General features: G+C 41.1%; 1 protein-coding gene across 2 annotated transcripts in view; it reads right to left on the bottom strand.

Annotated features, from left to right (window-relative positions):
- The window catches only part of DNAH7 (dynein axonemal heavy chain 7), a 518,555-nt gene that overhangs the window by 228,054 nt on the left and 263,812 nt on the right, over positions 1-26,689 (bottom strand). For both annotated transcript variants that reach the window (XM_044302717.1, XM_044302716.1), the window contains 4 exons: positions 24,698-25,028; positions 23,933-24,279; positions 22,945-23,125; positions 5,741-5,926 (listed from right to left, as the gene is read on the bottom strand). In XM_044302717.1, the coding sequence (XP_044158652.1) occupies positions 5,741-5,926; positions 22,945-23,125; positions 23,933-24,279; positions 24,698-25,028 (1,045 nt within the window). The remainder of the gene's footprint in view (positions 1-5,740; positions 5,927-22,944; positions 23,126-23,932; positions 24,280-24,697; positions 25,029-26,689) is intronic.

The raw sequence follows: 26,689 nt of genomic DNA, 5'->3' as shown, positions 1-26,689 counted from the left end.
TTTGTAATGAATTCCACTTCGTCAGCTTCGATTCGCTCATCTGTAGCTGCAGCGGCATCATAACTGAAGTTTACATTTTGCGAGACAAGTATGCTTCCTTCACAGGTCTGTCAAAGAGGGGAGTTGAAAAAAAATAAAAAAAAGGTGCATGATGCCTTTAAGGCTTACGAACAGCACTTTTGTTACAATGGAGTTTCAGTTAAATTACAAGGTAAGTTTATTTTAATTTGTCTTCAGACATGGCAAAAATGTATGAAAAGCAAATGATGATAATCTAAGTAAAGGCTATGGGCACCTTTGGAGGCATTTTTTTTTTAAATTAATATTGCATTGCACATATTTTTGGCTAAAAAGTATTTTTCTAATTTGTCTTTATGACATATTTTGGACTGTTTGTCCATGACTGCAGACTGCTCTGTCTTTTTGCTGTGTACCCTTCTCATTGAAATCTGTTTTGACAGTTGTTGTGCTTTTTCATAAGTGTATAAAACATTTATCTAATATCATAATTATAATGGATTTGATTAGTTTTACAAGACACCATATTGCTATATGTATGTATTTTAAAGATGTCCGAGAGAGGGTCATGGGAAAGATGCTGTTATATAATAAGATTTCTTCTCATGGACGTACCAGTCTGAAAAGAGGCCTTCTTGTCTACTTGTGATTTATGGCTGAGATAAGGATATTCTCTGGACGCAGCTGGTGCTAATTACCTATACAGTTTGGTATTTATTAATGAAGCAGAAAATCTGTAATATCTATATACCCGTATAATCAACCTTAGTTTTGTATAAGAAAATTAATCGAGACATATGTATCGTTTTATATTATTATGTATTATTAAGGACGTTTATGTACTTGTTATCATATATATTTCTTAATAGGAACGCATATATTCCTATTATATGATGAAAACAGTTTAAGTATGGACTTTGTTAAACGGACCTTGTCATCTCCCAAAACCATCCCAAGCCGTCAGCAGTACAAGCGTGTAGCCAGCAGCGTGTTTCTAATGATGCCTTTCTTCCTGAAGGCAGATGCAGCAAAAGTACTGAAAACGTTGTTTTATCCCCTGCCCGGCACGCTTCTCCACACATGCTTGAAGTCAAGGAGGCAGCGGCATCCTTGCTTCAAGTGATGGTAACCACGTCCCCTTCCCTGCCCCTTCGTTGTAACTGACAGCGCTTATGCAGAAAGTTCGGCAAAGCCAGCTGAACAGTCGGCTGTCAGTCACAGCAAAGGGGCAGGGAAGTGGTTACCATGACTTGAAGCAAGGAGGCCGAGGCGGAGAGACTTATACTCTGGCTTAGCGGAGAATGATACGGGAGAAATGGTTAGCCATGTAGTTCCATGAGCCATTTGGTGTTTACAAAACGAAATTGCACCCTGAATTTTCTCACTATTTACGTGCTTCGGGTTTGGATATTGCAATGCGCTCATGCAAGTCTGAAGGGAGCGTTAGCGAAGGTATATCTGTATATACACATACACACAGCATATATATATATATATATATATATATATATATATACACACTGTGTATGGGATTGTCTCTTATCTGGGGGTCATTTTCACAGACTTCGCTACGGACACTAGATTGAAGTCCAAACAATGCTTTATTTTCAAGCACATCAGCACAAAACAGCAACCAAAACGTTAATCAAAAACATAAATCCTCAACCGTCTGGCCACTGACTAAATAGTCTTTTCCTCTCTATCGGGATCTGGGTCTACCACCCAGCTCCCAAAAACACATCACCGGTGCTTACCCCACACACAGGGTTGGAGGGTTTCGGCTCCCACAGGTCTCGACACAGCCTGCTCGTTTCCCAGACTGGGAGCCACACCTAAGTCCAGAAACAGGATTAAATAGCATCCCTGGACATGTTCCAAAATCCCGGACTGGAGCATGGGTAACAGGCACCCACCCAACACATTGCCTGTTCCCAGTAAAAGCCCACCTCGGACTAGCTGGAGCCAGCTGAGCTAACTATCTCAGTGTCCACCAACTAACTTAGTGGCCACCTATATCTAGGACCTTTACTCCACCAAGGCCAGGCCCCTTGGTGACACGCTCCTGGTGCAAACAACACCCCTTTTTCATGCTTCCCCGGGGGATTTTACTGCACCCATCACTGTTCACATTGCCACTATATATATATATATATATATATATATATGTTAATATATATATATATATATATATATATATATACACAGACAGGCCAAAATCACAACTATGTTCAGTTCTTCCACGGATATTCAATAACTGGGATAAAGAGCTGGTTAATTCAACATGTCTTCTATTAGTATTTAGTAATAAGAAGACTTGTTGAATTAACCTGATTTTTATCCCAGTTATTGAATATCTGTGGAAGAAACCAACGAAATTGTACACAGTTGTTATTTTGGGCTGTGTATATATATATATATATATATATATATATATATACACAGTACAGACCAAAAGTTTGGACACACCTTCTCATTCAAAGAGTTTTCTTTATTTTCATGACTATGAAAATTGTAGATTTACACTGAAGGCATCAAAACTATGAATTAACACATGTGGAATTATATACATAACAAAAAAGTGTGAAACAACTGAAAATATTCTAGGTTCTTCAAATTAGCCACCTTTTGCTTTGATTACTGCTTTGCACACTCTTGGCATTCTGTTGATGAGCTTCAAGAGGTAGTCACCTGAAATGGTCTTCTAACAGTCTTGAAGGAGTTCCCAGAGATGCTTAGCACTTGTTGGCCCTTTTGCCTTCACTCTGCGGTCCAGCTCACCGCAAACCATCTCGATTGGGTTAAGGTCCAGAGACTGTGGAGGCCAGGTCATCTGGCGCAGCACCCCATCACTCTCCTTCATGGTCAAATAGCCCTTACACAGCCTGGAGGTGTGTTTGGGGTCACTGTCCTGTTGAAAAATAAATGATGGTCCAACTAAACGCAAACTGGATGGAATAGCATGCCGCTGCAAGATGCTGTGGTAGCCATGCTGGTTCAGTATGCCTTCAATTTTGAATAAATCCCCAACAGTGTCACCAGCAAAGCACCCCCACACCATCACACCCCCTCCTCCATGCTTCACGGTGGGAACCAGGCATGTAGAGTCCATCCGTTCACCTTTTCTTCGTCGCACAAAGACACGGTGGTTGGAACCAAAGATCTCAAATTTGGACTCATCAGACCAAAGCACAGATTTCCACTGATCTAATGTCCATTCCTTGTGTTCTTTAGCCCAAACAAGCCTCTTCTGCTTGTTGCCTGTCCTTAGCAGTGGTTTCCTAGCAGATATTCTACCATGAAGGCCTGATTCACACAGTCTCCTCTTAACAGTTGTTCTAGAGATGTGTCTGCTGCTAGAACTCTGTGTGGCATTGACCTGGTCTCTAATCTGAGCTGCTGTTAACCTGCGATTTCTGAGGCTGGTGACTCGGATGAACTTATCCTCCGCAGCAGAGGTGACTCTTGGTCTTCCTTTCCTGGGGCGGTCCGCATGTGAGACAGTTTCTTTGTAGCGCTTGATGGTTTTTGTGACTGCACTTGGGGACACTTTCAAAGTTTTCCCAATTCTTCGGACTGACTGACCTTCATTTCTTAAAGTAATGATGGCCCCACTTATTAAACCTGACAGGGCACACTTGTGAAGTTAAAACCATTTCAGGTGACTACCTCTTAAAGCTCATCAAGACAATGCCAAGAGTGTGCAAAGCAGTAATCAAAGCAAAAGTTGGCTACTTTGAAGAACCTAGAATATGACATATTTTTAGTTGTTTCACACTTTTTTTTTATGTATATAATTTGACATGCGTTAATTCATAGTTTTGATGCCTTCAGTGTGAATCTACAATTTTCATAGTCATGAAAATAAAGAAAACTCTTTGAATGAGAAGGTGTGTCCAAACTTTTGGTCTGTACTGTATATATATATATATATATATATATATATATATAAATCCAAAATCACCTATTGTAGTAATATAAGTTGGAGTATTACGTGATATATATACACAAAAGTGGTTTATTTCTGGACCCATTTTGGTCTGTATTGGCATTAGATGTATCCCTTTTTTCAGGAGCCATTAGGGGCCATTTAATTTTTTGATATATATTTTTATATATTTTATTTTAAATTTTACATTTTTTATTGTATTTTTAAATATGTTTTGCATTGTTTTTGTTTTAAATTAATATGAATATGTAAGAAATGGTTGCCCATTAAATGTTTGTATAGAAAGTATACTGGTTCTGGATGTTTTCAGATGAGGAGTGCCTGTCTCTGCCATATTTGTATTCTTGAGTATTGACAGGGTGAATCAATTTGACAGAGCACCATATCCATAACTACAGACAGGTGAGCCACTATAATTAATTTAATGATGATCAAAAAGTAGTAAACTAAGATTTTTTTTTTTTTTGTCAAACTGCAGAGACGAGAAATGGTTCAAAAATGGTGGTCTGGTATGAAGATCTGAAAAAAAAACTTTAAAGTCTTTCCTAAGATCCAAACCAGGGATCTCTACAGTACATGCAAAACCAATACCTTAACCTCTAAGATACAGTTATACCATATAAAGGTGCATGATTTTTCTATACTTATAAGCTGAGACATATTACTAGTGTCTGTATAATCATACATTGTGCCTGTGAATAAAGCAGTAATTGTACATTAGTTTTCTGAGCAGATCTCAGTGTAGTAAAGCTGTACTGCATAATGATATGATATGTATATGAAGACATATTAGGTGCCCAAAAAATTTAAATCTAAGTAAAAACAACAAAAAAATATACAATTTAAAAAAAATAAAAAAAAAAATATAATAAAATACAGTCGCGGAAACTTTCACCATAGTCACCCCGTTCTCTCAAACCTATACATTTTATGAAAACTATTGTCACAAAATAGGGAATCAATTGAAATAATTAAAGTTCATCTCAGTTTTAATTTTTTTTTTAAATAAAAAGCTGCAATAAAAAAAGACTTTTTAATAAGAGTTAGCGGTTTTTCCCCAAATTAAACCTAAAAAACATCTCTAAGGCTACTTTCACACTAGCGGCAGCCTTCTCCGGCAGGCTGTTCCAGCAGGTGAACAGGCTGCCGGATCCGTGCTGCCGCTAGTGCACACGAGCCGCCGGATGTCTGCTCTGGCCCCATTGATGATAATGGGGGCAGGCCGGAGTTCCGGTAGCAGCACGGCAAACATGCCAATAGGCGGCAGGAATAAAACTACGACATGTACACCTGCCGTAACAGCCTGCCGGAGAAAGCTGCCTGCCTAAAAACATGGTAATAAAACGTTCTAAGTGTCATTTAAAAAACATTGCAAAAATTATTTTGGTAAGCAAACAAAAAAGTTAGGGTCACTAAACCACCACGTGCACAAAATTACAAAAAATATTTGGGACATTCAGGCCTTTTTTAGGCCCGGTCATGAGAGTGTTAATGCTTAGAGCATCAGGTCACTATGTACCCAGTTGGCAGTCATAAGAAGGACTTGGGTCTGCCCCTGGGGATGTTAATGCTAAGATTCAACTTTCTAGTCATCACAAAATTAGACACAGACAGTATTAGACTTCATGACACAAACAGACACAGACAGTTAATCAAGTAAAAGAGGAAAAATAGCAACTTTTCAGTGGCTTTGCCACCCACCCACCATTTTCCCAAAAAGTGCGGCAAGGGATAGGCACTTGACTTTTACAAACATTTATAAAATCAAGAAAATACCTGTCGATAACTTGAAGTAAAGGCTCCTTGATAAGCCACAATTCCTGAAGATAGGAGAATATCTCCTGTCAAGTTAATGTATAATGATCCAAGTTCTATAGCCGTTTGACTCCATCTTGTTTTTTCTCCACCTAGTCCTCCAATCAACTGTTCGGCACGATCCAGTTTTTTGCTGCACAAATCAACCTGAAAAAATATCATATCATATATTAATGTGCATGGTTGAGTATTACGGTATGTGAGAACTGATTTCTTTTAGAGCTGTGTTTTTAACTTACCAAAATGTATAATGCATATTAACCTTTTTAGGAACATAGCCTAACTTTATTTTTTCAAATTCATTTTTCCTTCCCCGCCTTCCAAGACCCATTATTTTTTCATTTTGTACATATATAAAAAAGAAATGAATCGCACATCCAGCTACTATGCTTTGATCTAATCCCTGCTACTTTAGAAGAAAACAGCACTAAATATCGCATGTGTACCGCCTCCTATGCTATATGCTAAATGAGGCATCAGTGTACATCTTGATCAAAAGGCATAAGTCCACTCACCACGCCAAGGTTGCCTCTATGAGTGGGTCCTACTCTTAAATTGGCGCGGTGCTGCCCGGTGACCACCGACGCTGTGGCGCCAATCCAGCAGACAACGGGTCCCAGCAGTCAAATAGCACCCCTGCTGCCCGACTATGCCATACCTAGCACTGGGCCCCACCAACCCGACAGGAAAACAGCAATGGCCCCCATGCAGTACCGCACCATGTGAACAGTTGTCAAAGCTCAACTTACCTGAAGCGCTCAGGAACTCCAACTGAGAGCATGGTAGGTTCATTTAAACCCTCATGCAAAATACCTTATAGTAGTTGGATTTCTTTTTTTTTTTTCTTTTTGTGTTCACATAGCCACATAAGGGATTGTTTTTTGTAGGACAAGTTATATTTTTGGATATAGAGAATGATAGAACAGGCGGCACTCACCAGCGTTGAGCACTCACCAGATGGTTCCTTTATTCATATAAAAGTTAAAAGATGAACACTTCGGGCTGGAGCATATAGTGCGGTAAGACACAGCTGGGGTCAGCGGAGACGACTGTTTCGCGCTAACTTGCGCTTCGTCAGGCCAGTGACTTAGTAGCGCTCACAGGCGCATCTTATACTCGTCACTGCGTTTGGTTGTCACAGCAAGCAGGACGCTTAGACTTCCCTGCAGCCGCCCATACGATCGAGCCCAGCTGAATACAATAATATATCTACAGTGGCAGAACTGAAGGTTAAATAAAAGAATTAGGGAAGGATCCCATAATAGGCTTGTTGTCTCAGCTAAAGGAATTAGTCTCTAAATATGTAGCTGCTGATTTTTTGCCACCTAGTATGTTTGAGAAGTTGGTACCACAATACCCCAATAAGCCAGCCTGGTATTTTGTTCTTAAAATACACAAATCAATTACAGCCCCACAAGGCGGCCATATCGTGGCAGGTATAGGGTCTCTTACAGAACCTCTTTCCCAATACATTGACTGGTTGCTTAGACCCCTTTAATCCAAGGCCCCCACATACCTTAGTGACACCAGCGATTTCCTTCGGGCCATCAATCTCTTTGATTGGCGCGATGGACTCGCTTTGGTGTCACTGGATGTGGAAAGCCTTTACACTAGGATACCGCATGACATGGGGATCCAGGCAATCAGTCAGGTTTTGGGAAAAAAATCTATATATTGCCAGTTTATAGCAGAGGCACTCAATTTCATCCTCTCTAATAATGTGTTCACATTTGATGAGCAATTGTACAGGCAGAGGGTAGGAACTGACATGGGTACGCCCGTATCTTGCACTTATGCTAATCTATTTTTAGCCGTGTTTGAGGACAGATATGTCTTCACCACAGCGAATCCATACTTGCAACATATACAGTCATTTTTAAGATAGGTTGATGACGTATTCATGATATGGTCAGGCACTGAGATGCAATGTAGGGAATTCGTGTCCTATCTGAATAACAATAACATGAATATGAGATTCACCCTCAATTTTGGGGGCCATTCACTTGAATTTCTGTATATGCTCATAGAGGCTAGAGAGGACGGCATCCAAACCAGCGGCCACCGTAAGCCCACCGCTACGAATTACCTCCTGCATCAAAGGAGCTTCCACCCGGCCAGGGTAAAAAAATCCATACCCTATGGTCAGATCATGCGGCTAAAATGAATAAATAATACTGAACAGGGATACAACAGACAGTCAGAAGAACTAAAAGGTAGATTATTAGCTAAAGGATACAAGGAGAGGGATGTAGACACAGCCCAAAAAAAAAAAAAAAAAAAAAAAGCAGGTTCCTAGGTTCCTACACTCAACAAGAGTTATTATACAACAAAAGGAAATATGCCCAGAAAGAAATGGAGAGATTCGTTTTCACCTTCAAATATAGCCCCGCAGCAAGTCTCGTGCAATCTGTAATAATTGGGACATTTTGAAAAATAAAGAAGGCCTGGAGGTAGTGGCAAACAACAGGCCACTCATAGCTTTCAAGAAATGTCATAAAATAAAAGACCAAATTGTAAAGAGCAGGTTCAAGAATAAAGTGACCAGCAATTGGCTGGAGACCCAGGGGCAATTTCAAGTGTGGGAATTGCTCCTTCTGCAACTACAACAACCAAAATAAATACTTGTGTTTTGGTGGGGTTTCGCACCCTGTTACACAATTTATTACTTGCAGAAGTAATTATGTGGTCTACTTAATCACCTGCCAATGTGGAGCCTATTATATATAGGCAAAACTATCCGCCCTTTATTTGAGGGGTTTAGATAGAATCTAAATTCTTTCAAAACAGGCAAGGGTTGCACTAGGCTTATTGAGCATGTTCGCAATGAACATGAAGACAATCCGCAGTCTTTCCTTTGCAGGGATAGTGCAGGCGTCATCCAGGTCCCGAGGTGGGGACAGACACTCCTGCAGAGAGATTCCACGTGGATCATAAAAGCTGATGCCGTAGGTCCTTTGGGATTCAATGATAGAAATGATCTTAGCGTGTTTATTTAACCTTCAGTTCTACCAGACGCAGTGACGAGTATAAGATGCGCCTGTGAGCGCTACTAAATCACTGAGCTGACGATGCGCAAGTTAGCACGAAACGGCAGTCGCCGATGACCTCCGCTGTGTCTTACCGCACCATACGCTCCAGCCCAAAGTGTTCATCTTTTAACTTTTATATGAATAAAGGAACCATCTATCAACACTGGTGAGTGCCGCCTGTTCTATCATTCTCTATATCCTCACATACATGCTGTCAAGGCTGTGCACCACTAAAATGTGTTAAGAGACCGGGTAATTATTAGATATGTGACGTCTGGCAGTGCCGCCTATCTCTCTTTCCTTCATACCACGCAAGTTATATTTTTAATGGCACTGTTTACTTTTGCTATAACTTGTACTTGAAAATAGGAAAAAATTATTTGTGAGGTGAAATCGAAAAAAAAAAAAAGGCACTTCAACCAAGGTTTTTTTTTCTTTTGACGTTCACTGTGCGCTAAAAATGATATGCCAACTTTATTCCGCGGGTCATCACGAATATAAATTGTTTAATTTTTATTTTGTCTTCCTACTTTTAAAAAATAAAAACCTGCATCACCATTTCTGACAGCTATGACTTTTTTAAATTTCCATCTACATAGCTAGAGGCCTCATTCACACGACCATATTTTGAAAAGTGTCCATCTGCATTTTTTGCGGATCGCTCGTGGACCCATTCATTTCTATAGGGCTGCAAAAAATACGGACAGCATACAGATGTCATCCATGTGCTGTCTGCGTCTGTGCAATCAAGAATGGGCATTTTGACAATGGGGTCCATGAAAAGTGTGCGATGCAAACAGCCGCAATCCACATTTTGTGATTATGTAGTTTGCAGACTGCAAAACGTTTACAGCCATGTTAAGAGACTTGAGCATCTGGTTGTCTTGTCATGTCTCCCATACACTACAATGATTTACCATTGCAGTCTATGGGAAGTTTGCTGTGTTCTTATGGAGCCCTGCCACAGGTAGAGATCCATAGGATTATCATTATGGTAAGCCTGGTAGCTTCTAGCAGGCTCAAGGCTATCATAGCAACCAAACAGCTCCCTCGATCTTAGTGTGAAGGGACTGTTCAGGCCCTGGGAGCTGGGAGCATAGTGCTCCTGGGGAAAGCTGCCTCAGATGCTGTGCACAACTGAGACTTATAAGGGGTTAAATGACCAGGATCAACATCATCACTGATCCTAGTCACTGAAGCAGCGGGCTCAGCGAGTGACCATGCTCCATGCACTTCACACTGCACCACACTGTAACTTGTACACTGTGGTGCTTGTAAGGATTAAGCCATCAACCCTACGAGTTGTAAAAAAAATCTTTATTCCTGAAAAAACTTCCCTCAATAATTACCAACTGAGAGTACTAAGTATAATACTACAATACATACTGATGAAGCTCATTGGTTTCTGCAGCTCTTTAGTAAGTTGCTTAGATTCTGATTTGATACAAAAGTTTTGTTTTTACAATATGATTAAACAAGTTAATGTAGTAATGTCAGTCAATATCAACATCTTATATACATCTTTTTTTTCTGCTAAACATAAATAATGCAATTGGGATGAGTGTGTGTGTGAAGCTTCCAAAATTTATTTTAGAAAATGCACAGAAGCTAATAATGGTCAAGCCTATATTAACCCATTCTCGACATGAACGCCCAATGTCAGGTCTTTAAAGATGGGGCCAGCTCAAGAGCTGAGTAGGCACCACAGCTGCCAGGTGCCTGATGTTTTACACAACAGACACCTAACTGTAGAGTCCATGATTGTTAATAAGGCAAATTACAGAAGCCATGGTCAATTGCGACCACCACATCTTCGTGGTGATTTTTTTGCTGCACTCCTAGGGAATGAACCATTCCCCCGTGCTGAGATTGAGGGAGCTGTTCAGTTGCTATGGCAGCCTTGGCCACTTTGTCATAGCAAAGTTCCTATCAATCCCCAACTGTGAAATTGATCAATTCTAACAGAGACTGCATAGACTTCAATTGTAAATCATTGCAGTATATGGTAGAAGCATTAAAGTCCACAAGGGGGACTAAAAACAAATGTAAACAAAAGTTTAAAAACATTTTTTTTTAATATAAAACTATTTATCCCATACAGGGATAGGGTAATGGAAAAAATCAAAATGGCCAATTTGCCTTTTTTATTCAATTTGGTAAAGCAACGAAATAAAGTGCTAAAACGCAAACACACACCTCAAAATGGTATGAATAAAAACTACAGATTACTCCACAAAAAATGAGACCTCACACAGTACCATAGATGTAAATAAAGTATAAAAGTTATAAGGTCCAGATTATAGATTTGAAAAATAAACATATTTTTTTTTTAACCCCTTAAGGACACGGCCATATTTCACCTTAAGGACCAGGCTATTTTTTGCAAATCAGACTAGTGTTACTTTATGTGGTGATAACTTTAAAACGCTTTGACTTACCCAGGCCATTCTTAGTTTTTTTGTCACATATTGTACTTTAAGGCACTGGTGAAATGGAGTAAAAAAAAATCATTTTTATTTATAAAAAAAAAAAAAAAATTTGCCAATTGGCAAATTTCCAAGTTTCAATTTCTCTACTTCTATAATAAGTAATAGTTATTACTTTACATTCCCCATATGTCTACTGTTTGGATCATTTTGGGAATGACAAAGAATTTTTGGGGGATGTTACAAGGCTTAGAACTTTAGAAGCAAATCTTGAAATTTTTAAGAAATGTTCAAAAACCCACTTTTTAAGGACCAGTTCAGGTCTGAAGTCACTTTGTGAGGTTTACATAATAGAAACCACCCAAAAATAACCCCATTCTAGAAACTACACTCCTCAAGGTATTCAAAACTGATTTTACAAATGTAGTTAACCCTTTAGGTGTTGCACAAGAGTTAATGGCAAATCGAGAGGGAATTTGAGAATATAAATTTTTGGGCAAATTTGCCATTTTAAATCAATTTTTTCCAGTAACAAAGCAAGGGTTAACAGCCAAACAAAACGTTATATTTATTGCCCCGATTCTGTAGTTTGCAGAAACACCCCTTTTAGTTGCTCTATATTACATTTTTGTGAAGGCAAGTTTACCAAAAATAGAAATTCTGAAATTTCATCTCCATTTGCCATAAACTGTTGAGGAACACCTAAAGGGTTAATACAGTTTGTAAAATCAGTTTTGAATACCTTGAGGGGTGTACTTTCTTAGATGGTGTCACTTTTATTGAGTTTCTACTCTAGGGGTGCATCAGGGGTTCTTCAAATGGGACATGGTGCCCAAAAAAAAGGCCATCAAAATCTGCCTTCCAGAAACTATAAGGCGTTCCTTTCCTTCTGCGCTCTGCCGTTTGGTTATACAGTAGTTTACGACCACATATGGCAGGGATGGCCAACCTGCAGCTCTCCAGCGGTTGCAAAACTCCCAGCATGCACAGTCTGCCTACAGCTATCAACCTACAGCAGGGCATGGTGGGAGTTGTAGTTTTACAACAGCTGGAGAGCCACAGACATATGAGGTGTTTCTGTAAACTGCTGAATCAGGGTAATAAATATTAGGTTTTGTTTGGCTGTTAACCCTTGCTTTGTTACTGGAAAAAACAGTTTAAAATGGAAAATTTGCCAAAAACACAGTTTTATTTATTTATTTTTTGACCATGTTCATCTGAGGGGTTAGGTCATGGGGTATTTTATTAGAGCAGATTCTTATGGATGCGGTGATACCTAATATGTTTACTTTTTTTAATTTTATTTAGGTTTTACACTATATTATCCTTTTATAAACAAAAATACATTTTTTTGCACAGTTTTTATTTTATTTTTTTGACCGTGTTCATCTGAGGGGTTAGCTCATGGGGTATTTTTATAGAGCAGATTCTTACGGATGTATTCCATGGAAGTATGGTACTCCCTGAAGCAACCGTCAATGCAGAGGCCCGGATGATCGGGGCACGTGTCACACTGAGTGGTGGTGTCCTTCCGTATCCCACTCCTGTGACACAGTCTGCACTTTTTATGGGTCCGTCACTTCTTTCCAGTATGGGGGACCATACCTGGAAAGTGTTGGCCAGGGACGATCCGGAAGCCTCCAGTTCCCGAGGTACTCCGGCCTGCTCTTCCCCGGTCAGAAAAAATCAGGGCCTTGAGGACTGCTTCATAGAACTGAAGAAACTTCCCTGTGTTGCCAGCGCTCTGGAACAGCACAAAAGAGTTGTACAAGACAACCTGTACCTCAAGTAGACCTCAACTTTTTTGTACCATGCACGGGTTTCTCGCATGGCAGTATATGGCTTGAGGACTTGATCAGAGAGATTGTGACGAAACCAACCTCGACATGGTGTTTTGGAGGGGGCTGTTTGCCAGCCTCCTGCCCCAGGATTACTGCCCTTTGAGATACTTTTGCTAACTTTTAAACCCCTGAACCTATTCAAGTGAATTTTGGATAGGTTTGTCCCCAAGTTATACTGGTTAAATTGATGTAAGTTATATGTATGGACAATGTAAACTCACAAAGTTGTAACAATTTATAATAAGTGTAACTTGTCAGCTTGGGAGGAATATGCTGGGTGTGTTTCTATTGTCCCATTGTTCCATTGTCCCATTGTGTGTTTAAATGGTGATGTCTGTCCTGTTGTCTCCACATGTGTATTGGCGATTTCCCTTTGTCCTGAGAGATAATTGGATTGCTCCTCGGTTGTCTCCAGGACAGAGAGGAGGAAACCATGATGCATTGTGGGGATGTGTTGTATCTGTCCTGTGTCGCAGTCTTCCTTCTGGTCCCCTAGGAGCGTGTCAACCAGATGGGGACCTGCATAAATACGGGCGGGTAGCTGTTTTTACATTCAAATACAGGCGAGTTGCTGTTTTTACATTCAACATAGAGCCTCATCTCATGTGTATGGGGATTGCTATACGCTGTATACTCTCCTGGCTATTACTACTAGCTCTTGTAAGAGCTGTTCCTGTTCCTGGTTCCGGTGGTGGTATCGGTGTCGAGCGGAGTGCTTGGAGTCCCCGGGAGGCACTGGGAGCATCTATTAACGGAGGTACCCGGTCGGGGTGCTAGGAGATCTGTTACAGAGATCAACTCCTCCCATATACCGATTGTAGTCAACGATACAATCGGGCTTGAGGACCGTTGTCGCGGTACCTCGCACAGGGACAGGATTGATGCTGTTACCATGAATTGTGGACAGTACAAGGACATCCCTCTTTTCCTTCTATCTGACCAGCAAAAGGTTTCAACTGATAAGGGCACAGGTCGCACCCCTGGGGATAGGTACCTGGAGGGGGTTAGTAGGGAGGCCGCATTGATTTTTCCGCACGGTCCCACAAGCGGACGTGAATCTGGCAGCGAGGGACTGGAACAAGGGGATACTAGTATAAAAGTTATCCACGTACAGGTGGTAACCCTTATCTAGCAGTGGGTGCATAATATCCCACACACGTTTCCTGCTAACACCCAGAGTGGGGGGACATTCTGGGGGTTCAATACGGGAATCTCGCCACTCATACACACAAAACTTGTAAGTGTACCCTGAGGTACTCTCACAAAGTTTGTACAGCTTCACGCCTTACCTCGCCCGCTTAGAGGGAACATACTGGCGGAAAATGAGTCTCCCCTTGAAAGCACTGAGAGACTCATCAACCGTGGCCTCCAAAAATTTGTCCCCAAAGTGATCGATGACCGGCCTGATTTTGTACAGGTGGTCATATGCAGGATCACCTTGGGAGGAACATGCTGCATTATCTGCATAATGCAAGCATTTCCGGCCTCAAACCGGGTACCTGTCATGGCCGTACTGTAAAGTGGGGTCTGGTAGAGGACGTCCCCACTCCAGTAATGCCTGACACTAGGTTTTTTGACTAGGCCCATGTGCAGCACGAGGCCCCAAAACGTCCTCATCTCGGCTGCACTGACCGGAGTCCAGACACAGGCCCTAGCCAAAAAGGAGCTCAGGTGATAAGCAATGAACTGTTGGGCGTACAGGTTTGTTTGCTCCATCATCAGGTTCACAAAGTGGTCACTAAAAAAAGACTAAAATAGTCATATTCAGTGAAGCCCACTGTGCAAATCTGGATTCCTGGTTGGCCAACAAAATCAGGAATCGCAGGCTCAAAATGCTCTGGGGTACACCATGCAAGTTCACCCAAAAAATGGTGGGCCGGAAAACTAGTACGAGCCCCAGAGCTGCTCATACTAGTGTGGGCCACAGGGTCCCTAGCATGGCAGTCTCCTTGCTCTGCCTAGCGGCATCTCCGCCGCCTTGGGGGCTCATCATCGCTAGATGATGAGGAGGACGTGGATGACAAAAGGAAAGTGGGGTCATGCTTGTTATCACTGGGACTCTCAGAGTCGGAGGCAAGCTGGATGTATGCCTCCTCAGCCGAGAACATCCGGCGGGCCATAGGGGACTGTGTGTGTGCGTGTGTGTTTCTGTGCGTGTGTGGAAATCTTTATTTGGTGTGCGTTTGTGTGGGGGCATGGTGTCCACGTATTTACCCTAAACCTAACAGAATTTTTTTAAAATAAAAATAAAATAAAAATAAAGGGCAAAAAATGTTAAAAAAAAATAAATAAATACATTTCTAACTCGCTGACCAGCCATCCAAAGCTGATCAGCGGTGGGGTCTGTGATGCGCTAACAGTGGCCGGACACAGACGGCGTACCCAAAAAAATAAATAAAAAAACTGCTTGCGCCCCAAAAAAGTTGTGCGGGTGGGGTCAGGGGGGCAAGCTGCAGCACCCCTGGGGGGGTCTAGGGTCACACAGCTGTGCTGTGGACCCCAGACACCCGATTTAGGTTGATGCAACCCATCACTTTTTTTTTTTATTAAACTTTCCCTGAATATCCCTGCCTAACCTAACCTGTCCCTAACCTTTCCCTAAATACCTTTTACTTAAGGTGAAGGGGGTACTGGGCACAGATGGTGGTGCTGGCTCTGGAGATCCGCAGGCTCTCTCCTCGGCTCCCGGACACAGAAAGGAGGAGAGGAGCGCTGCAATAATTTGAACTGTCCGCCTGCCCCTGCAGCCAATCAGAGACGATCCTGAGAGGTGATGCCACCATCACTTCTCAGGATCGCAGGATGGTGATTTGTGGTGTATTATCACACCACCGATGACCATCCTGTTCCGGGTTATCGGGTCCCCAGAGACCAGAATAACCCAGAAACGCAGCAAACCGCAGGTCTGAATTGACCTGCGGTTTGCTGCGATCGCCGACACGGGGGGGGGTTCACAGGCACCTAGTTCCAATCAGCACCTACCGCACGGCAGTGATCGGAACTACACAGGACATACAGGTACGCCCTGTGTCCTTAAGTACCAAATTAAATCCATAGGATTAACTTTATGCTGTTGAAGATAAAGCAGGGCGCACCATAGGGTAATACCATTCGTAGACAGCAGGGCTCACCTTTGATGGTTGTGCTACCTGTAGGCACAACTCTAGTGAAAAGCTTGTCAAGACGTGTACTGGTGTCACGATTCGCTGGTGGATCTGCAGCCGCGAAGGGATGACTTATTGTCGGAGATACCTGAGGTCTCCAAGAAGTGGTAGGATACAGAGGTAAATAGATAAGATATCCCAGGACGCAAGAATCCAGTCCAGATGGTCTTCTTCTGCAATAAAAGTATCTTTTCACTATCATTATCTGGACTGGATTGTTACGCCCTGGGATATCTTATCTATTTACCTCTGTATCCTTAAGTACCAGGACATCAGTGCGTACCTGTACGCCCTGTGTCCTTAAGAGGTTAATAGCAATAAAATACAAGAAAAACTTTAAAAAGGTTGCATTGCTGTAATTGTACTGACCCACAGAATGATGTTAACCTGTCAGTTTTATCACATGGGGAACGCCATAAAAAATAAAACCCATACAACTATAGCGGTATTGATTCTATTCCAATTTCACCAAATATTGATTTATTTCCAGCTTCCTACTACATTGTAAGCCATATTAAATAGTGCCAATGGAAAATACAACTTGTCTCACAAAAAGTCTTCAGATGGCTATGTGAACGGAAAAATAAAAAAGTTATGGCTCCAGGGAGTAAAAAATGAAGATGACAAACTAGAAAATGTCTGTGACAGGAAGGGGTTAATACATTAGAAATCTAAACATTTTATTTTTTTATATGAAAATAATACAAAAGTAGTAGGAAAGCACAATCAATGTCAAATGTACCCAAACTAGCTGTTAGGAAAACTCGAACCCACGGCATGAGTAAATATTCCATTTTATTGAAGCTCATCAATCCTTCTACACAAAGGCACATAATTGATGCCAACACAGTTGTCAGCTGCAGCTACCAGAAAATAATTTATGTGGTGCTGTCAACACATTATACTGTGCTTAGTATGAGATGTTAAATGCTAATCGCATTTTACAAGAAGGCCAAAAACTATGATTTAACACAGACAGAGCTATTATATCATCATCCCAGAACATTTTGTGCCTGGAGGCTTAACTACATTATAGGAAGCAAGCACCTGGCATGATCTCAGTCCCCCTCAATTGGTTTCAGCCGCCATTTACAAATAAACATGACCTTATCTAAGGTAAACTAAAATTCTTATCACACTGCAGGGTTACCCTGATGAATACAGTCATGTGAAAAAATTAGGACACCCTTTGAAAGCATGTGGTTTTTTGTAACATTTTTAATAAAAGGTTATTTCATCTCCGTTTCAACAATACAGAGAGATTAAAGTAATCCAACTAAACAAAGAAAACTGAAGAAAAGTCTTTTCAAGATCTTCTGTAAATGTCATTCTACAAAAATGCCTATTCTAACTGAGGAAAAAGATAGGACACCCTCACATGTATTCCCTCTTAAATTGGCTCAGATCTCACACAGGTATATCACACCAGGTGCACATAATTAGTAGATCGTTACTCTGCATGTTGAATGAGGCTTGCCCTATTTAAACCTCAGACATTTAGTTTGGTGTGCTCCTGACTGTTGAAGTGAGAGTGAGCACCATGGTGAGAGCAAAAGAGCTGTCAGAGGACTTCAGAAAAAAGATTGTAGCAGCCTATGAGTCTGGGAAGGGATTTAAAAAGATCTCAAAAGATTTTGAAATCAGCCATTCCACTGTCCGGAAGATAGTCTACAAGTGGAGGGCTTTCAAAACAACTGCCAACATGCCCAGGACTGGTCGCCCCAGCAAGTTCACCCCAAGAGCAGACCGCAAGATGCTAAAAGAGGTCTCCAAAAACCCTAAAGTGTCATCTCGAGAACTACAGCAGGCTCTGGCTACTGTTGATGTAGAAGTACATGCCTCTACAATCAGAAAGAGACTGTACAAGTTTAACTTGCATGGGAGGTGTGCAAGGAGGAAACCTTTGCTTTCCAAGAGAAACATCGAGGCCAGACTGACATTTGCCAGAGATAAAGTTGACAAAGACCAGGACTTCTGGAATAATGTTCTTTGGACAGATGAGTCCAAAATTGAATTATTTGGACACAACAGCAGAGGACATGTTTGGCGTAAACCAAACACAGCATTCCAAGAAAAGAACCTCATACCAACTGTGAAGCATGGAGGTGGAAGTGTCATGGTTTGGGGCTGCTTTGCTGCAGCAGGACCTGGTCAGCTCACCATCATAGAATCCACGATGAATTCTACTGTGTATCAGAAGGTGCTTGAAGAACATGTGAGACCATCAGTTAGAAAATTAAAGCTGAAGCGGAACTGGACCATGCAACATGACAATGACCCAAAACATACTAGTAAATCAACCAAAGATTGGCTGAAAAAGAAGAAATGGAGAGTCCTGGAATGGCCAAGTCAAAGTCCAGATTTGAATCCCATTGAGATGCTGTGGGGTGACTTGAAAAGGGCTGTACGTGCAAGAAACCCCTCAAACATCTCACAGCTGAAAAAGTTCTGCATTGAGGAGTGGGGTAAAATTTCCTCAGACCGATGTCGAAGACTGGTAGATGGCTACAAGAACCGTCTCACTGCAGTTATTTCAGCCAAAGGAGGTAACACTCGCTATTAGGGGCAAGGGTGTCCTATCTTTTTCCTCAGTTAGAATAGGCATTTTTGTAGAATGACATTTACAGAAGATCTTGAAAAGACTTTTCTTCAGTTTTCTTTGTTTAGTTGGATTACTTTAATCTCTCTGTATTGTTGAAACGGAGATGAAATAACCTTTTATTAAAAATGTTACAAAAAACCACATGCTTTCAAAGGGTGTCCTAATTTTTTCACATGACTGTAAATTGCATTCATTTTAGGCCTCATGCACACGGCTGTTGTTTCGGTCCGCATCTGAGCCACAGTTTTGGCGGCTCGGATGCGGACCAATTCACTTCAATGGGGCCGCAATAGATGCAGACAGCACTCCATGTGCTGTCCGCATCCGTTGCTCCACTCCGTGGTCCGCAAAAAAAAAATATATATAGTGTCCTATTCTTGTCCGCGCATTGCAGACAAGAATAGGCAGTTATATTGAAGGCTGTCCATGCCGTTCCATCCGCGTTTTGCAGATCCGTGGTTTGCGGACAGCAAAACACACAACGGTCGTGTGCATGAGGCCTTAAGCTATGGATGTTTTCCTGTAAAGAACAGAGTGCATACAATATACTAGCGAATCACATTTTCTATTCTATCAAATCATTGTAGGTTATAACGTGAACCTCAGAATCATCAGAATATTATCAAAATAAAATTAAAAGAAGGCAATTATCTGGCTTTTTTCTCCTTAAAGGTTGTAGGACAAATTCAAGAATTCGGGGGAAGATTTATTATTAAGAACAGCATTTTACACACCGGTCTGAATCTCTCCCCCACTGGCATCAGATACGACACATGCCTACTATTTGTGGAGCATCTGTGCAGGTCCATGCACCAGAATGGAGATCAACACCAGCAAGAAAGCTGGTGTAGATTTATGCTATAATTTGCGCTGAGCGAATCTGAATTTCAGGGAAAATTTGATTTGCCACAAAGCCGAATTTCCTTATGCTTCGAATTTCTAATTGATGTTCCCTGAATAGTGGTAAAAATAAAATAAAAGTCACACCTCATTCATTTGAGCACGAAGAGCCTGACACCGCCATCTTGATTCAAGATCCCGAGAGAAATCCTGTGCGTTGGACACGACATTTTGCGCTAGATCTTCAATCAAGATGGCGGAGTCCAGCTCTTTGCGAGTTAGGTATGATTTGTCTTTTTGATATATATTTTTTTTTACTGTCATATTAATGTCAGATGCCATGATCAGCTATAAAAACAGCATCTGAGGGCTACAATGACAGGGACCGGTGCAAAGAAAATTTTGCCACAAAGAAAAAAAAAATTATTTAATTCATCAAAGCAGCCGAATCAAATTTTCCAATACTTCACTCATCTGTACCTATAATCTAAGCCTGACACACATTACAAAAAATTTGACAAGCCACCTAACCAATAGCACCCCCACACCACTCGCTAATATGCCTAAAGTGGTGAGCGTGCCTAAAACCCCCAAAGGTTTGAAAATATTGCACAACTATAGCATATGCCAAACTTTGACTTTTTGGCACCAGTTTTCTGCCACAAAGGGTATTATAAATTCCCCCTCTGTGTATAAATTGCATTACCTATGAATCTGACTTAGGCCTCATGCACACGACCGTATGTATTTTGCGGTCCGCAAAAATTACAGATGACGTTCGTGTGCATTCAGTATTTTGCAGAACAGAAACGCTGGCCCCTAATAGAACAGTACTATCCTTGTCCGTAATGTGGACAATAGGACATGTTCTGTTCTATGGTCTATTTTATTGCATAACGGAAATACGGAAACGGAATGCACACAGAGTAACTTTCGTTTTTTTGCAGACCCATTGAAATGAATGGTTCCGTATACGCAAAAAAAAACACGGAACGGACACGGAAAGAAAATACGTTTGTGTGCATGAGGCCCTAGGCCAAGTTAACACTTCAGTTATTTGATCAGTTAAGCCTCATGCACACATCCATGAAACACAGACCGTGTGATACCGACCTGGATTTCTTCTGAGTGCAGGAGCGCATGGCGCCATTGTTTGCTATGACGCTGTGCGCCTCCTGCTGCCGCTGCACTACAGTAATACACTGGTATAGATTACCGAAGGCAGGTGCAGTGCATTTGAATGGAGAAGGCTGAGTGATGTGTCTGGTCAAATGACCGTCCATCAGCATAATTCTCAGACAGGACCTCCATGTGAACAGCACAGAAGACTTGATTAAAAAGGGGGCATAAATGTTGAAATATAGAAAATGCCAAAAAATATCAACAAAGACTACATTAGAAAGTGTCATATACAATGCATTTGGAAAGTCTTCATACCCTTTTCCTTTTTTCACATTTTGTTATGTTGTGGAACTGTGCTAAAATAAAAATAAAAATTAAGAAGATTTTCCCCATCTTTCTGCACTGAACACCCCATAATGAGAAAGTGAATATAGAATGTTTTCTTTTCTAATTTAGTGAAAAGGAAAAACGAAAATATTGCATTCACAAAAGTATTTAGACCACATACTCAGGACTTAGTTGAAACACCTTTGGCAGCAATCACAGTTTTGAGTCTCCTTGGGTATAATGCTACAAGATTTGCACACCTAGGTTTAGGGATTTTCTGCCAATCTTCTCTGCAGATCCTCTCAAGCTCTCTCAGCTTGAATGGGGAGAGTAGGTGGATATCCATTTTCAGGTCTCTCCAGAGAGGTTCGATTAGGTTCAAGTCAGGGCTCTGGCTGGGCCACTCAAGGACATTCACAGAGCTGTCCCTAAGCCACTCCTGTGTTGACTTGGGTGTGTGCTTAGGGTCATTGTCTGGTTGAAAAGTGAACCAGTCCAATCTGAAGTCCAGAGCACGCTAGATCATATTTTTTATTAAGAATATCTATGTGCATTGTTCAAATCATCGTGTCTTCATCCCTGACTAATCTCCCCATCCCAGATGCTGAAAAACATCCCCACAGCATGATGCTGCCACTACTACACTTCACTTTAGGGATGGTTTTGGGCAGGAGGTGAGTTCTTTCAGACATGAAGCTTAGAACTGAGGGCAGATTGTTCAATCTTGGTTTTATAAGACCGGAGAATCTTGTTTTTCACAGTCTGAGAGTCCCTTAGGTGCTTTTTGGAGACTCTAGGCAGACTTTAATGTGTCTTTTACTGATTAGAGGGTTATTTCTGATCATGCTGCCATAAAGCCTAGATTTGTGGAGTGCTGCAGTGAGGATCTTTAGGGCTCAGCCACAGTGATCATTGCTTTCTTGATCACCTCTCTTACCAAGGCCATTCTCCCCTGATTACTTAGTTTGGTGGCGCAGTCCTGGTTGTTCCAAACTTCTTCCATTTAAGAATTATGAAGGCCACGGTGCTCTTCTGAACCTCTAGTGAAAAATAATTTTTATGGGCTATTGAGTGCAAATTGATGAGGGAAAATATATATATTTTTTTTTATTTTAGCACAAGGCTAAAACCTAACAAAGTGTGAAAAAAGTGAAAAGACTTTTGAAGACTTGAATGCATTGGAATCATCTTACAACCACATTGCTCAACAGTAACTAGAAAGTGGGCAACTCCTTTAAAGGGGCTATCCAGGAAAATATATTTATGACAACATCAGTATCCAATCCAATTACGACATCCGGGACCCCCGCCTATCAGCACCACAGCCGTTAACTAGGCCAGTGACATCATTATACAACGCTAAAGAGTATAACAAGGCACTCAAGAAATCGTGACCATGTGGTTGAAACAGTTAAAGGCTTTATTAATAGTATAATAGATATTGATCAACCAAATCGATTTATCATTATACAACGGTCACATGGCCTAGTTGCAGCTCAGCCCCATTCAAGTCAATGTTGCTGAGCTGCAATGCCAAGCACTGCCATTATACGATGTATGATGCTGTCCTTGGAATGCTACCAGGAGCTTGCATCGCTCCCCAGAGCTTCGGTGAGCACAGGGGTTCCCTGAAACAGCTGATCGATGGGGATGCCAGGACTTGAACCCACAGTGATGTGATAATAATGACCTATTCTGAGGATACTGTCATCATTATCTTTTCCAGTATAACCCCTTTAGGCCAGAATGATTGCTTGTGTACTTAAGCAAATCTAAAGAAAGGCAAATGAATGGTTAATATTAATTATACAAACCTGGTTCTCAAGATCAGCTTTTCTTTGTTTGTTCTCTTCAAGTTTCTCTTCAAGTTTGGCCAATTTATCCTGTACCTCTTTTAAAGCTGCTTGTTTTTTTCTCAAACTATCCATAGCAATCTTCAGTTCACTTTCTGCTTGGTTCAACTTTACTTTTTTAGGAGCCACAATCTTTGCCACTCTAAACAAATGACAATAGCTCATATATATATATATATATGCAATACTGGTATTTGCACTGGAGATAGCGTTATTTTTAATTTGACAATAATTAGCCACAATATGTTGCCATTAAAGAGAACCTGTCACCGGGATTTTGTGTATAGAGCTGAGGACATGGGTTGCTAGATGGCCGCTAGCACATCCGCAATACCCAGTCCCCATAGCTCTGTGTGCTTTTATTGTGTGAAAAATCAGATTTGATACATATGCAAATTAACCTGAGACGAGTCAGAGCTTGAAAATATGACTCTTCTCTGGTCACACAAGTAAGATATTGCACTCTTATGTTAATTTGCATAAAAGGCGGGAAGTACAAAAATGCATAATACTTATTGAATTCGTCTGCAAATGAAATTAAGTGTAATTTATATGTTTAGGGTAACACAATGAACATTTAGAAACGCTCAGTGAGGGTAGCATAGTAGAGGTGACAGGTTCCCTTTAAAGAGATTTAAAGCTTGGGCTACGCTGCATCTTTTTGTAGAGTTACTTTTTGACAATCCAAAGGAATACATTAGGCGGTATGCAATCTTGTGGATGGCAGCTGTCACTCAATGGTTAAAATCAATCAGTACAAAAAGTTGTAGCTTAGGCTTAAGACATGATTACATTTAGCATGAAGCTATATACGTCAGCTTTACAGTATTTATGCATTCCATTAACCTGTTAATCATACTGTAAAAGTGTATAGTTAGAGTGGGATGAGCCTCCCTAGCAGACAGTTACAATTTATGTATTACATAGTACATAAGTTGTATTTTCATACTTATCATAGGAATCCATGGCAATCACCCATTTACACAGCCCCTCAGCAGCTGTTGATGCATTGCGGACTTTGTCTGGAATAAACTCTGCATTGGTGATATATTGCTTCCGTATGATATTCATGTAAGCAGGTGGAATATTATCCTTATCATATTCATGTAGAGACTGAAGAAATTTCATATCGCCAAGAATTCTTTTTGCTGGTCCCCAGAAATCTTCAATCTTTCGTCCAGAACCAGAGGGATCAGGAATTTTATCAGGTTTGACGCCTTTCAAAATGCAAATGGCCTCCATGACAAGTTTTACTCCAGCAGGGGGACTTTTCATAGACTTTACCACTGTAATGTCCTGTTATCACCATATATATTTCATTAAAGGGATTATCAGAACATTCATAAATAGAGCAAAAAATAACAGATTGCTATATGTTCACCCTACTGTTTGTTATTTTGTTTTGCATTACATTGGAAAAGTACTAAATAAAGGATACAAAAAAACTATGCAGATGGTAGAAAATCAACATTGAGTTACAGTATCTAATCTAAAAGTTTTAGAACAAGCTCTCTCTTTTTTGGATAAATAAGCAGAAACTAAAAATGGAAAGTGTTGTTTCATGGCTGGCAAAATAATGGATTCAAAGACTAGTAATTTTATTTATCTACCTGTCACCTTCATCCTGCAAATACAAGCAGTGGGGTGGGGGTTGTCATTATAAACATGCTGGGACATGCAGAGTAACTGTATCGAGTATATAAAACAAATGTACCTGGGCAGTGAGAGTGTCCAATGCAGCCAGAGCAGATTCTAATATGGGCAAAGCTTGTGCCAGATCACCATCACATTCATCCTTGATTTCTTTAGCAGCCATTGCTTGTTCATTTGCCACAGCTTCATCAGCTTTGACTATCTTTTCAGTCTTGGCCACTTCGATTGACTCTCTCTCAATGACAACCATCATTTCATCCACCTCTCTGCTAGCAACCTTCAACTGAGGCTGAAGAGCCTCCAGCTCAGTTTGCATGGTAGCAACTTGTGAGGCTGCTGATTCTAGTTTCTCTAATCCAACTTCATACCTTCTTTTCATTTTCATTACTTCTCTGTTAAGGGGAAAAAAATTAAACAATTTTTACATTCTGTGAAAGGTTAATGGATATCAATCTTCAATGAATGTCTGTATTTCTGTCTTCTTAATTTTTATATGATGATTCAGGTACACTGCTCAAAAAAAGTAAGAGAACTTTTAAAGGTGCTTTCCTGGGTTAAAAGACTGATGAATTATCCTCAAGATACAGTAAGTTATCAGTATCTGATCAATGGGGGTCTGATTACCAGTAAATACAATGTATATAATGATGTCCTATCATAAGGATCCAATTTGCCTGAATTTCATCACAATAACTCAATGTGATTCAGAAGTATGTATAGCCCCCACGTGTCTGTATTCACTCCTTACAATATCTAGTTATGCTCCTGATGAGATGGCGGATGTGACTTAGAAGATCTGCCAGACCTGGATCAGGACATCAGTTAGCTCCTGGAAAGTTTGTAGTGCTAGTCTGTGGCATCGGATGTACTGATACAGAATGTCCCATAGGGTCTCAACTAGATTCAGGTCTAGCGAATGTGAACACCAGTCAATGGCATCAAAGTCTTTGTCATCGAGGAACTGCCTACACACTCTGGCTAGCCATTGTCCTGCACCATGCTCACTGTGAACTTGCCGTCATCTGTAAAAAGAATGGGACACAATGGCGGACCAGGCAATTCTGGTGCTCTCTGGTGAATGCAAATGAAGCTTCATGGTGCTGTGCTGTGAGCACCAGTCTGATTACAGGAAATTGAACCCTTATGCCACCCTCGTGGAGTCTGTTTCTAACAGTTTGGTCAGAAAAATGCAGACCAGCAGACAGCTGAAGGTTATTTTGTAAAGCTCTGGCAGTGCTCCTCATGTTCCATCTCGCACAAAGCGGCAGGTACTGGTCCTGAAGCTGGGTTGATGCCCTTTTACAGTCCTGTCCAGTTCTCTTCGTGTAACGGTCTGTTTTCATCTCCATGCTCTTGAGGTGGTGCTAACAGACACAACAAGCCTTCTCACAAAAGCACATATGGATGTGCCATCCTGAAGAAGCAGGGCTACTTGTGCAACCTGATTTGGCTGCAGGTACTGACTCATACTACCAGTAGTGACAAGGATACTAGCAAAACACAAAATTATAGAACAATCAGTCAGAAAGAATAATGAGAGAGTAACTGTGTGGTCACTACCTTCAAAACCATTAATTTTTGGGGTGTCTTGCTGTTGCCTCTCCAATTCACCCGCTGTCACTTTCATTTGCACCAAATTAAGTGAAATGTATTCACAATCACTTATGCTTCCAGACTTGACAGATTGATAGTCCTGAAGTTTAAAGGGGTTTGGTGGGATTTTTTTAATGATGACCTATTCTTTGGATAGGTCAACAGTATCTGATTGGTGGGAGTCTGACACCTAGGACCCCGCTGATCCGCTGTTTGAGAAGGCACCAATGCTTGCAGTGGCGCCACGGCCTCTCAGGTCTCTCAAGCACAGCATCACACATTGTATAGCAGCTGTGCCTGGTATCGCAGCTTGTGACCGATGAACGTGCCGTCACATGGTCTAGGTAAAGCTGCGAGAAGGCCATGGCACTACTGTGAGCACTGGTGCATTCTCAAACAGCTGAACGGTGGGGGTCTACTGATGACCTAGCCAGAAACCCCTTTTAAGTGCCTTAAAAAA

This window comes from Bufo gargarizans, chromosome 8 (assembly GCF_014858855.1).
Source record: "Bufo gargarizans isolate SCDJY-AF-19 chromosome 8, ASM1485885v1, whole genome shotgun sequence".
NCBI classification, from domain to species: domain Eukaryota; kingdom Metazoa; phylum Chordata; class Amphibia; order Anura; family Bufonidae; genus Bufo; species Bufo gargarizans.
This window is presented reverse-complemented; position numbering and strand designations above follow the sequence as displayed.